Source organism: Apis florea, unplaced genomic scaffold (genome assembly GCF_048593485.1).
Source record: "Apis florea isolate Af1SG1 unplaced genomic scaffold, ASM4859348v1 contig_3696_pilon, whole genome shotgun sequence".
NCBI classification, from domain to species: domain Eukaryota; kingdom Metazoa; phylum Arthropoda; class Insecta; order Hymenoptera; family Apidae; genus Apis; species Apis florea.
Genome location: NW_028256809.1, coordinates 595,435 through 609,719, shown reverse-complemented (window position 1 = coordinate 609,719; position 14,285 = coordinate 595,435). Strand labels below are relative to the sequence as shown.

Below are 14,285 nucleotides of genomic sequence, written 5' to 3'. Positions count from 1 at the left end.
ATAAATAAGTTTTAATAAACATTTTTGTATATCAACTTTTGTGCTTGTTTTGAATTTTAAAAATCTTATTTGAGATAGTTATACAATAAATGTATAAGAACAAATATCAAATCGATTTTTTTTTTAACAATTTTTTTATTATTTTCTTATTTACAAATTACAATGATATGCTAGGAAATCTAATAGATAATTTTAAACTATTTTAATAGTAATAAACTATTATTCTTCAAAGGTCTTGTTTAAAGACTTCATTAAACTTGGCGATGAACTTATTTGTACTGATGCAACCAAATAAGTCATTATACTACTAAAAAACTGAAAAAAAAAGAATAAATTCGTAAGTTAAATAAGTGAATAATCGTTTATTTAACTCACCAATGTTGATAATTTATTATTAAGAATATAACCGCCAGCAGTAAATTTTAAAGGATGAAGAAGAAGTTGCAATGAAAATTGTTGTATCTGAAATTATTCTCGTTATTTTTATTTCTTTTATTTTCTAAACGAGAGATATTGTATTATATATATATTATATAACGAGAGATATTATATATATATTATATTTTATATTTGTGTTTTTTATGAAAAAAATTTTTGAAAAAAATCTGAAAATATTCATATAGCATCTTCTAAACAAAATAAAAAGAAAAACATTCAAACAAAATCAAAAATAAAATATTCTAAATAAGATCAAAATGGAAATAATAATTTATTTAAATATACAATTAACTTAATATTCATTGTATACTAGAATATACAATCATTAGCATATAAATACAAAAAGTATGAAATATATATTTTCTAAATATTATATAAGTATATAATATTTTAAAAGTAATCAAATATAAATCATACCTTTGAATTTGATCAAAGATTATGTCAAGAATTATAATGATTATAATCCGAATTGTTGCAAATTTATAATTTTCGAAATATTAATACAAAAAATTATTGCTATTATTTCATTAAATTTTGACTATATGATAGAATATATATCAGTGTATAATCATTTATCTACTGTTTCTAAAAATACAATGATTATTATATATATTAACTTCAATCCATTCTTAGAGCTATAGCATATAGCATAATAAAAATAATTACGAAGTTCGCTGTTAACAAATTCAATTAACAAGACGATCAAAAACAAAATCCGTGCTAATGACGGTTTATGTTATCAAGAATCGAATCTACAAGTTCGCAAAAAATTCTAAGTTCAAAAGAGGATTTTCGTTCATAAGATGCAAAGATTCTGAAAGTTCTAACGGTTCTACTAATTCTCGAAATTCTGGCAGTTCTGATGTTTTGGAAGTTCAAAATGCTGATTCTAAAGCTCTCTCCATATTCATCAATTTGCAGGGGTACATTGTTCAATAACTATAAATCAGCCCCTTGATTGAACAATATTTCCAATCTAAAGAAAATTCCTAGAATGAGTCTGAGGAATTATTCTACTCATAAATCCAGGAACCTGTTCCGCATGTATTTACAGTAATTCTTCTCAAGTAAGATGATATTGAATGCCATCGAAACATGGTTAGAAGTGTGATCTCAAACCCCATTGACACTCTACCGAAATGCTGAATTATTTCTAAATGCACAAAGCGAAGAGTTATTAAATTTTTCTCTCAAAAACGGCATTGTCTTTGCAGCATCACTCTGTGCCATCTGTTCGATGTCTGAACAATGATCGATACTTAATATATATATATAATAAATGAACTAATATCATTACAATTACTTGTTAGTATCTTCCCTTTGATATTATCAGTAAGTCTGCGTATAAGATATAACTTTTGAATGATCAAAATTATAATAACGAAATTTACGATATAATATTAACCTTATAATTCACCTATTTTGGATGTTGATTCTATAAACTAATGTGTTTATAGAAATAATAAATAAGAGACAATTGCGTATTAATACATATATTGTTACGACACGCACGTATACACACACATTTTTATTTTTATTTCGGAAACTAATAAAACGAATTTTATATTTAAGATCCTAAGCATTCATTTCTTCAAATTTCGATTTGATATACATAAGAATTGGGTTATAGCATATTACAATTAAACAATTTGGATGAAATTTATAATGATCGAAATATTTCGAAAATGATAATAATATTAATATGTTTATTATTTATTTTATATTAGTAACATTATTAATTACAATTTTTATCACTCAAAAGGTATTCTATATTTATTTTTTATATTTATTACTGAAAGATTCATGAAATGTCTCTATGACTAAATATCAAAATTGATAATATTAGTTCATCCATTATATATTTTGTTTGTTTTTTACTTTTATGTGTTTATATAAACAATTGAAAAAATACATGATGCATATTTTATCATGTATAGGCAAATAAATAGGTTTTATGTAATAATTTTTTATAGCATTTTTTATAAGTATTTCGAAATCAAAGAGAATATCTCATTATTTTTCTGCGATCATCTATTTTGAATAATCTTCCTAGCAAGAATAAAACTGACAAATTTTATTTTTCGAATTATTCACAAAAAGCTTTAATAATATAGAATGGAATTTTCCAATAGAATGGAAACACAAATTTATAAGAGCATATCTCAATCGATATGCTACACGCTTTTTTCATATTATATTATATATTGCTTATATATTAAGATATATATAAAAAGATATTATTTTTTTATATTATATTATATTTCTTAAAAAATTTATATAATATTTTTCATTGAATTGAAATCTATGAAGAAAGACTATAATCATACAATATTTAATATATTCAAGCATTTTGATTCAATTATTATTTATTAAATTTTATCATTATTATTATTTGTTAAATATTATCATTAAATATGTTAAAGTTTAAAAAAAATTCACAATTTCAGAATTCACAATATTTTACATATTATTTGAAAATAGTTGATTAACTATTGAAAAATGATCTATATATCAATCTTGTAGCAATCATTTAGCGTATCGCGAAATATTTCTTGAAATTTTTTTTTAGAGCAGCGTTTAGTGTAAATTTTAAAATTCTAAAAGTCACTTGTAAATACTCATTTTAAAAATAAGAATTTTATTAAAAAAATTATTTTGTAAATATATAATTTACAAAAAAAATATTATGCAAAAAAATATCTCATAAAGAAAAGGATTTTATAAACAAGCATTCTGTAAATAAAATGAACTTAAATAAGCATGAAGCTTTAAAAAAGATACTTTTATGATTTAAAATATTTTTGAGTTTTTTATTTTTCGTGATGAATATTATATAAAAAATAGTCATGTTCAAAATCAATTTCAATCACTTTTTTTAATAGATCGATAAAGTGATTAATGATTAAAGACAAAATAACAATAACGATATAAAAACATATAAAACAAATAATTTTTGGTAAACAAATCAAAATAAATTTTGATATAAAATTGCTCTATTAATGTAGATCTTACCTCATCTCTAATGGAATTATCCAAGTAGCAAATATCTAGTTCTCGAAGTAAATGTGCTGTTACTTCTACCTATAAAATTCTAACATTACATTTTATCTTTCATATTAATTCTTTTATAATATAAAAAATATAATCTTACCTCCTGATAGAAATTAGTACAGTGAAAATTTACAAAAATAATTTTTAAAGAATGTAGAATAACCCATATTAAAGATCGTATAATTTTTTTATCATACAACATTTCTGATAAATTTAATGATATTAAATAAAAATATATGTTATAAAGTATACACAATAGTAATGAAAATTGTACTATTAAGTCTAATAGAATTTGATAAGCATATGCTTGATTAAGTTTACGTGAAAGTATAAGGATCTCAAAATGAATATACCTTAAAAAAATAAAAAGAAATAGATTAATAGAAAATAAAATAATAATAATATTATCATTTTTATCAAAAGGAAATAGTCTTAGGAATAGTCTTAAATATACTATAAAAAAGATAAGTAATTTAAAAATTGAAATAATGAAATTTTTCTTTTAAAAAATAGACATAAGATCTTTTCGACTTATTATAAATAGAATAAAAAAAACATTTCTTAAATAAGTTTGAAAAAAAAGAATATCAATACAATAAAATCTTTATATAATTAAAGAATGATAGTATATAATACTATTACATTACAATTGTTTCTTAATATACATGTTTCATACATTAAAAATGTCCTAAATTATTCACTGTCTATCAGATTTTCCATACTAAATTATATAATATTACAAAATTGTAGAATTTTATGCACTGAAATTATCATACCTTGTAACTTGAAGAACATATTGAACAAAATCTCTATTATAAAAGTCCATTACAATTATGAATTTATATGGAATATGTGATTGCATATTATACTTTGTATTAATTTCGTTTGTACTTGATAGTTGATATAATTTTTTCATAATCTTGTTCATTTTTTGTAATTTATCTTCTAAAATTCTTTAAAAAATTTAAATAGAATAATATTGAAATAAATACAATATTGTAAATAATATTTTAATTATAAACTTATCTATATTTTTATTTTCACAAGAATAAAAAATAAAGATTAAAAAAGTTCTATTTATTTTTATAATATAATATGCAAGAAAAATGAGAAAAAGAAATGAAGAAACAAAAATATTTTTCTTATAAATATGAAAAAAGAGAATATTCTTTTCTAAAATTGCATTTGTGAAAAAATATAACAGTGTAATTTTAATCCTTACATTCAAGAAATTTTTCTTTATTTTTGATTATTTATGAACAAGAGACTATAAATTAGACTATATAAATAAGACTATAGTCTAGTAATTTAGATTAATAATTTGATCTAAATTATCTTTTCGCTTTCGTTCCGATTTTCTCATATTTCTTTTAATCTTAATAAATTCTATATCATGACAACATGATAAAATTGAATGCAATAAAATTTTATTTTGATTAAAGATAATTCAGAGGTTTTTTTATTTCAAAATTTTTTTTATAATTATTAATAACTGTAATTATACAAGTCATCGTTGGTTTTCATTAATTGAATGAACATTTCAACTAACAATAATAAAAATTTATCATCTTAAAATTTTATCTAATTTTTCAATATATATAAAATTAAAAAAAATATTAATAATTTATCATTAGGAGTATATATATATGAGACATAGAATTTCTTTGTCCTTAGATGATGTTGCGAATTGTCCGCGATATTGTTGGTTGTTGGCATGTTCCACCAAAAAGCTGTGACTTTCCTAATTAGCTAGAGATTCAATTACTTAACTTCACTTCAACTTAACTTAACTTCACACAAATAGAATCTCGTGACGATCACGTTGTACGCTAACACCCGGGTACAATTAGTTAGTGAATAGATCGTGCTCGAACACGATTACATTGCTACGAATTTGTGGGAGACTCACTAATAGTCAACGCCCAGCATAATTAACTGGTATATAGTCTACAGATAGAACTACGTTAACATTGCTTCGGGCGTGAACAACATATATATTATATGTATATCAAGAGACGTAATTTATATTCATTTAATTTCGAACAACTTCAATTAAGTGTTAAAACTTCTTAAATTATATCATGAATATTGCCAGAATATGTTGATATACAACATACAACATCTCTGTTTTTGCAAAAATTCATTTTCTAGAATTTTTATTCGTGAAAATTTCGGATAGATAATTTTAGTTAGTTGATCGAACATGTAGTTTTTACAAATTATTTTTATAAATCATTTTCGGAGTTAGGGAATAGAGAAAATTATGCCATATATTTTGGATTTGCTAAAATATATTTTATTGATAATCCATCAGAGGTCTAATATCCATCATCTTTCACCCTCATCAAGATTCGTAAAATAAACATTTATGCATATTGAATTTCTGTTTATTTATTCTTTTGGTCGCAAAATATAAAATACAATTCATAAAATATAATACAACATATTCATTCAGTGACAATTATATAATATTATAAGAATAATTCATATCAGTTATTGTTATTAAAATAAAAATATAATTTAGTTCAAACGACAAAAGTTCTAAACTCTTTAAACTACTTTATTATATTATTATACTATTATATTATTATATTGAATGAACATCCTGCTAAGAAAGAATATTCTCATTTTTTTTTATTAATGTTATTTTTTATTAATGTAAGTGACAATAAATATTCAACAATTTGATAATTATTTAAACGATTTAATATGAAAATTCCAGTCTTATAAGAAATTGGTTTAGAAAATCTAAATATCAGATATTATAGAAAGATGATATCAAAACAAAATTAAAAAAAATCTACTAAAAAATATTTGGAAAAAAGCATTTTATAATAAAAAAAATTTGATTTGAATAGACTTAATAGTTTAATGATTTCATAAAGTAATATTTCAATAATTATTATTGTCATGATTTAAAAAAATAAGAAAATTATATAATTTTTAATATTTAATTTTTCAGATTAATTCCTTTTGTCATAATATTGTAAATACATTTCAAATCAATAATTATTATAAATTATTATATATATACTATATATTACATATTATATATTATAAAAATTATTTGATATCATTTATAATATTAATAGAGAATTGATAAGAAGATTATTTTTTTACAGAAATGCTATTATTGATGCAATATTTTCAAGAAAAAATAATTTAAAGAATTTATAAATTCATTCATTATCATAGTCATTATATTCTTATCGATACTATTGAAAATCTAATCTTATTTTTAACAAAAAAATTTATAATGAGAAGAAGCTAGAAATTAATCATGTAGCAGAAATTAAAAAAATATATAAAATTTTCTTAAACTTAAATTTTCTTAGAAATGATAAAATTTTAAATAACTTAATTACTAGTATTTGTCTTCTTTTGATCAATTAGTTTTGACTCTTTCATCACAAACGACCAAAAATAAAAGAAAATAACTAAATATTAAATATTAAATGTAAGGATTAAAAAATTGATTTTATTGTAATTTGAAGTGAAAATTTAGGAGAACATTTTTTTTTATTTAAAATTTTATATTTATATCATATTATGAAATATATAAAAATATTTCAATCTTTGTTTTATTCTTGAAAAAATTGTAAAAATAAATAAGTTTATAATTACATAAGCAAGTTTAGAAAAATAATGAAATTAAAATTGTTTATGAAAATTAATACTTTTTAAATTTGTTAATTATTATATGTATATAATTAATCAAGTTATTTAATGCATATAACTAATCTAATATTAATTATTAATAATATTATCATAAGTTATAAGAAATTCAAAAATAGATCATTATATATTTTTAAAAAAATAATTGACTTTAATTCCAGCAATATCTTTATCATCAAATTATATACATTATATTTATCTTTCTATTCAACAATTTTAAGTTCATAAATCATTTCTTTAAATAATTTACCTTACAAATATAGTGAAAGTAAAAATTCCTAAACATATTATTGTTGTTGGTACATATATAAAAGTACTTAAAAATTTTTGTTCATAGTTATCAATATCCCAACAGTAATTTAACAAAATAATACTTATCATTAGTATACTGAACATAAATAATTTTTGTGCAATTAAGAGGAAGATTTTTTTATAATTTTTCTCAATTCCAAATGATTTTAAGGTATTGTCTATTTGTTCACATCTTGTAATAATTTTTCTCGAACACTATAATGTAAAAAGCAGAAAAATATGAGAAATATAAAAATATTAGAAAAGTGAAAAAATTTGTAACATAATGTATTAACGTATGTAGATCATTTTTCGACTTTGATAGTAAAAACGAACACAGAAATTAATGTTCAAAAATATTGATTGAGGCTTATTCACTAAAAAATAATCAATTTAAGTTTATGAAATTAGATGAAATGAAACGAAAAAACGATTATGAATCTGAATTACTCTATAGAACGTATTCAATAAACATTTTATTTTTAATATAAATAATATATTGCTAATGCAATATGATATATTATTACATTATAACAGCACATAATATAATAATTTCACTGAAGAAGCATGGCAACTAGCTTCTTCAGTGGCAAAATTATTAGTTTGTATTATCATGTCCTGATGATATGATATTTTATATATTTATTCGTTGATCATTCATTTTGACTATGATTAATAAAGATCGTTTTTTAAATTTATAATTTGATCTGAGTATAAAATCTTTTAAATACAATAATATCAACATGTTATTTCATGCTTCATTATATTTAAAATGAATTAAAATCTTTGTGTAAAATTAATATTGTTTACATTGTTTCATTCAATAATATAGTGAATCTCCTGCTAAAAAACTCGATTAAGTATGGTACCAATATACAATTACAAAGCTATTTATTATTATTATAATTAAAATTTTAAGAAACATTATTCTTTAGTAACATCATCCAATATATTATATTAATAGAAAAAGAACACGAAACAATAATGAGAAATTTTCTTAGCACAAGAAAATCTTCTTTGAATTATGTTGTAAATCATAAAATAGGACAAATCTCACATCTACTTGCTCCTAAATACTTTTTTTCCATAGAATTCCATATCATTCATAATTAATTTTTAATTAAATTCGATTATTGTTAAAATTACAGTGGTAACAATTTTGACAAAATATAATTTATTAATTATAATATAACAAATCCCAGTCATAAGATTTGTGAATTTGAATATTTATCATGAATATATAATTATATATAAAACAATATACAATTTGAAAAATTTTCTTTTTAAAAATTATTTTATATTTTTAAATGCTCTTTTTCTGGAAATAACGATTAAGAGATTTTATTTCGATTTGACAAAAACAATTATAACTGTTTTATAAATCAAAACATTAATCTCATCAAACTCAGAAAAAAAAAGGAATTTATGAGAAAAAAGGTAGCAATATCAGCATTATACTTAGTATCTAATATTTATACACAATTTATCATCGTAATTTCGATTGTTTCATATTTTATTTTGTCATTTCTCAGTCATTTGATATATTTTACATATATATATGTACAAAAATTCTATGCTAATAATTTTTTTTTGTAAATATTTCGAAAACTAAAATCGAGCGATTATTAAATTAGAAAAAAGTTGTTTAAAATTTTGATTTCTACAATAAAAATCAAATTAAAAAGCGAGAAAATCTTTTTATGAAATATAAATATTCGACAATAACAATAATATATTCGATAATATTATATTTTTTAATAATTAAAAATATTAATTAAAAAAATACTTTAAAAATTTCTCATTAATAACGTCATTATAAATACGTTATATTTCTAGAAACGATTCTGATGTTTTAATGTGATAATTTACAATTAAAAATAAAAATAACAATGCTTATTATAATATCTAAAATTCAAGTAAATTTGAATACTTATTTGGATAAATTTTATTTTGCAAATTCAATTTAAACGAGAGAAAAGAAATACATATACATAAATCAGATAAAGGATCGGTTCAAAGACAAACTTTTGAGATTCCATTTCTAAAAATTAGTAGGAATAGTAATAAATATTAAAATTGATAAAAATTACGATGTTAAATTGAACGTTACTTTATATAAAAATAAAAGTTTTCTTGTAATACTTCTATTTTGTTTAATTATTTTATAATTATGTTAATTTTATAATAATATTAATTGCATAATGTATGTTATTATATTTTTAGAAATACTTACTTTTGTATTCAGAATTCCAAGAACTATAAAAATCATGATGCATATAATATTAATATATGATGTCAGTTTAAAACTGAACTTTTGATATGCAGGCCAATTTTTATAATTTATATTAATTGCCATATTCAAAAATACAGCATGTAAAATGATGCATATACCAGCATATAATATACTCCAACCATATTGTAATCGTTTTTTCCATTCAAATACCCGTAGACCAAATATCTCATTAACAATAATAATATGTATTAATGAAGCATATTGACTTTTTGGTGTCCATAATAAGTTTTTAAATGTATTAATTATTGTGTCTAAAAGAACAGTATATATTAAAATTGTGATAAATAAATTTATGACAAATAATAATAATAATAATTCCTGGAGATTTTTATAAAATTATGTAATTATATTATATAAATTATAATTTTATAATTTTACTTCTATAATAATTATATAAAATATTTATAAAAATTGTACAATATAATTTAATAAAATAATCATATAAAATTTGATTTGGCAGATTTTTATAAATAATATCTTCTTAAGTATAAATAGAATTTTAAAGATAAATAAATAAAATTCATTTATAATGAAATTTTTTCTATATTGTGTTGAATTCTCTATAAATTAATGTGGAGATAAAAAGAAAATAGATCATTTCTAAAACTATCGGTGAAATCTCTTCGAATCTTTTCAATAAAATCAATAGATATTTCTGTATAATTTGTAAAATTGTAAAAAAAGATTTATATTAGCTACTTATATAACAAAAAATTCTAGATATATATTTTTAGATATATATTTTTTTACTTACTTTTCATATTTTTCTTAATTCTGTTCATAAATAGTAATAAATAAATAATATAATTTTTTATATTCTTATAAAAAATAGTTATATAAAAATTATATATTATGATAAGAAATGATATTTATTTATTATATAAATAATAATTCTCATTTTTTTTTAATAATTAACAATTTCTTTTTTTTAAGTTTTTTAAGTTAAAATGCTACATATTATTGCAAACTATAAAATGAATGATTTTATTTATTGTATGTTATATAACCTACTTCATATCTTATTCATAACTAATGCCATTAAAGATAATCGTCATATTATCTGGAACTGTATTTATAATTATATATTTTTATTTCTTTAACAGTGCACATATCATTTTACTTATTTATTAATGAGTAGATAAAAATTAAAATGAAGAATACAATTTTTTTTCTCTAAAAAATTAATTTCAATTTAATTTTTTTTTAAGAATATCTTAAATATCAGTTCTACATTATCAGATTAATAAAAGTTAAAATGTTTCATTATGTGTTGCGATAAAATCTTTAAGTCTTTACTTTTTACGTTTTTTTTTTCAGTTTATGAAGATCCGTACTTTGTGTATGTTTCGATATTTCAATATTTAAATATTTAAATATTTTAAGTAGAAATTTATACCATGTTTGCAGATTTTCTTTTTAATTTTCTTTATTCCAAAAATTTTATTGATACATTCATGTTCTTTATAATATATTAGAAAAACTTTAGTAATTATTTATAATATTTATTAGCTCCAACTCATTAGAGCTATGGTATATAATAATAAAATTAATTAATTACAAAGTTCGCTGTTAACAAATTCGATTGTAAGACGATCAAAAGCAAAGTCTATATGCTAATGAAAGTTCACGTTATTACTAAAGTTTGAGGTTACAAGTTTGAAATTCTAAATTCAAAAAGTTCTTGAAGGTTAAAAGATTCTAAAAGTTCTGATGGTTAAAAGATTCTAAAAATTCTAAAGTTCAAAAAATTTACTGTTTCTAATAAAATTATATTTGTAAAGCTTATTATTGCTATTTTTGAAAATTTTTACAAATATTTTACAATTTATCTTTATTTCTAAATACTTTTTTCTAGTTCTTATTAGTGTTTGTTTATGATAAATAATAATCAAATAATAATTAAATAATTATTAACAATCAGAATTGAGATCTATTAGAGAATTGGCTTCAAAATAATATTTTCGTAATTTTTTAATTATTGTAAAATACAATATCTGAGAAGTTTTCCTGAAATATCGATCAGTACGTGAGCTTATATTATTTATAAAGATAGCTTTCTATTTATTTGGAATTTTTTTTCCTTGATTATTTATTTTAAAACCTTATGAAATATATTTTTATAATCTTTACCGGCAATAAAATTTTCTAATTCCCCTAATAATTTGAAAGAACTTGTGAGAAAAAATTGTTTTTCTGGAAGTATAATAGACAGTTGTCAGTATAATGTTTCCATATTTGTTTTATATTGTGTTTATTATCACAATAAGATAATATATAGGTCTATGATAAATCATTAAAAAAATGTTTTGTTTAATAATTATTTGATTTTCATATTGTATAATGTATCAAATTATTTAATATCATATATATTACAAAATAGAATTTTAATGTAATTTTTATATTTATGATGAATTTTTTACGTTTATTTTGTTTATTTTTATACAAATTTTAGTAATAAGTTTGTGAAATAAGTATTATATTATTGATTTTATTGATATGTAAAGAGATTTTTAGTTCCAAAATTTTTTTCCATGGCCAATTGCATTTCAATTTACGTTTCAAATTGTTTATATATTCTTATTTATTATTATCTTTGTTTAGCAGTAAGAAGATCTATCATTTTATTGATTTGCTGTAGTTTAAAAATTTGGTTTATTCAATGAAAATATTAGATATTATTTCTATTATTTTAAATAATAAAATTATTAAATATTATTTCTATATTTTTAGCTGATATCATTAATAAATTTTCTATTTGTGTATAGATTAACTTTTTATAGAATCATTTTTTTAGTAAATCTATCTCATAGAGTTATCGTTTAGAATGATAAGCTAAAATAAAAGATTTGAATTTTGTATAATCGTTTTGTTTTTAATGCAGAAATATAAAATAATTTTTGCAGCTTTTTTCTTATTGTATATAATGTACAATTAAAAAATAAATCTACAAAGCATTGTATAATAAAAGCGTGATATCTCTGAATCGGTAAAAATTTGAAAATAAAAATGCATATAAAAATGACGTTGATCTTGAAATTCAAAGTCAAATTTTTTGTTTATTATTTACCTAACGTATTTCACAAAAATGTTAATCATGAGATAATAAATTAATTTATATTCATTATATATATATATATTTGGTGGAATTTGATTTAATGATACATTTTTTATTTTTTATGATTTATTATATGTTTTATAGAATTCATAATGTTAAAAAAAATACATATATAGTTTTAGTAGGTATATAATTTGATTTTTTTCAATTTCCATTCAACAAAATATTATTATTAAGTATAAAAATAATTTTTTTTAATTATTATATTTTAATTGTACAAGAAGAATTGTTAATTCAATTCAAGGAAAAAAAATGATATAATGTATCTAAATATGTCTCCTTTTATTCATCTATTCAATATCTGCATGATTATAATTTTATAGATATTATTTAAGAATACTATTTTTTAAAAACACATAAAAAGTATTTGTCAACTTGCTATTTATAAATAAAAATAAAATTTATTAAAAATAATAAATTACTTTTTATCAATATATATTTTAATTTTACAATAAAGACGAATTTCAAATATATGTACGAATACTATGTGATAATAAAATATTTTAAAAAATTAAAAAAATGTTTTGTTTTAAAAAAAGACATTCAAAAATAGAAAAATTTGATGTTAATATTCTATAACGAATCTAAAAATTTTTAACTTTGATTTATACGGAAATGAATCCTTATATAAAAATATATCATTCTACATTACAATTATAAATTCAAAAATTATATAAATTTCCTTGAATGTTTGATCTTTATATATATTTATCATATGTGAAATCATTAGTTGTATTTTCTTCTGATATTTATATTCTTATATTCCTATTTCTTATTAGCAATAAAAAATTGCAATTATAACTTACCTTTTCTAATGAATTGATAACAGGACAATAATAAAACATATAGTAAAATAATAAATTATAATATAATTAATTTTTTATATGTCTCTTGAATATATTCCACAGTTAATTTCAGTCTTAAATATTAATTCGTCATGGCTAAAAAAATTTCAAGTATTTTTTTTCATTTTATTTATTTTTAATAAAATTTAATAATTTAAAACGATGTTTTATAATAATTTTTTATTAATTTATTTTATATATAAAAAAATATATATAATATAAATATATATATTTATTTATAAAATTTTCTATTCAATTTTATTTTATTCATTTTAATTTATATATTAAATTGAAAATTTAATATTTTTTTAATGAAATATTAATTTCATTTTATATATTCACAATAACTTTCACACTAAATATTTTTTATACATTTTTCTATTTTAAATTAATATAATTAATATAATTCTTAATTAATAAAAATAAATTAATATAATTCTTAATTATCTAACATTTTTATTTAAAAAATCATTCTTCCTTATTATTAGTAATTGCCTTCTTCAATTTTTAGAGAAGAAAACATTTCCTAAAAAAAATAAGAAAGAAAGTTCAAGATTTAAATCAAATGTATGTCATG

At 19.1% G+C, this 14,285-nt stretch overlaps 1 protein-coding gene across 1 annotated transcript; it reads right to left on the bottom strand.

The window, feature by feature from the left end:
* Positions 1-219: 219 nt before the first annotated feature.
* On the bottom strand, positions 220-10,530 carry LOC147656522 (uncharacterized). Its single transcript, XM_086914537.1, has 8 exons — positions 10,503-10,530; positions 9,689-9,999; positions 7,415-7,671; positions 4,266-4,442; positions 3,590-3,842; positions 3,451-3,519; positions 376-462; positions 220-315 (listed from the first exon to the last, which is right to left on the bottom strand). The coding sequence occupies exons 1-8, from the start codon at positions 10,528-10,530 to the stop codon at positions 220-222; spliced, it is 1,278 nt and encodes a 425-aa protein (XP_086770663.1).
* Positions 10,531-14,285: the final 3,755 nt, after the last annotated feature.

Bases quoted from the DNA above. Each gene is read 5' to 3' on its own strand.
- LOC147656522 (XM_086914537.1), bottom strand. From the start codon at position 10,530: ATGAACAGAATTAAGAAAAATATGAAAA. The intron at 7,672-9,688 runs GTAAGTATTTCT...TTTACATTATAG, and splicing joins TTGGAATTCTGAATACAAAA to TGTTCGAGAAAAATTATTAC. The intron at 3,520-3,589 runs GTAAGATTATAT...AGAATTTTATAG, and splicing joins GTACTAATTTCTATCAGGAG to GTAGAAGTAACAGCACATTT.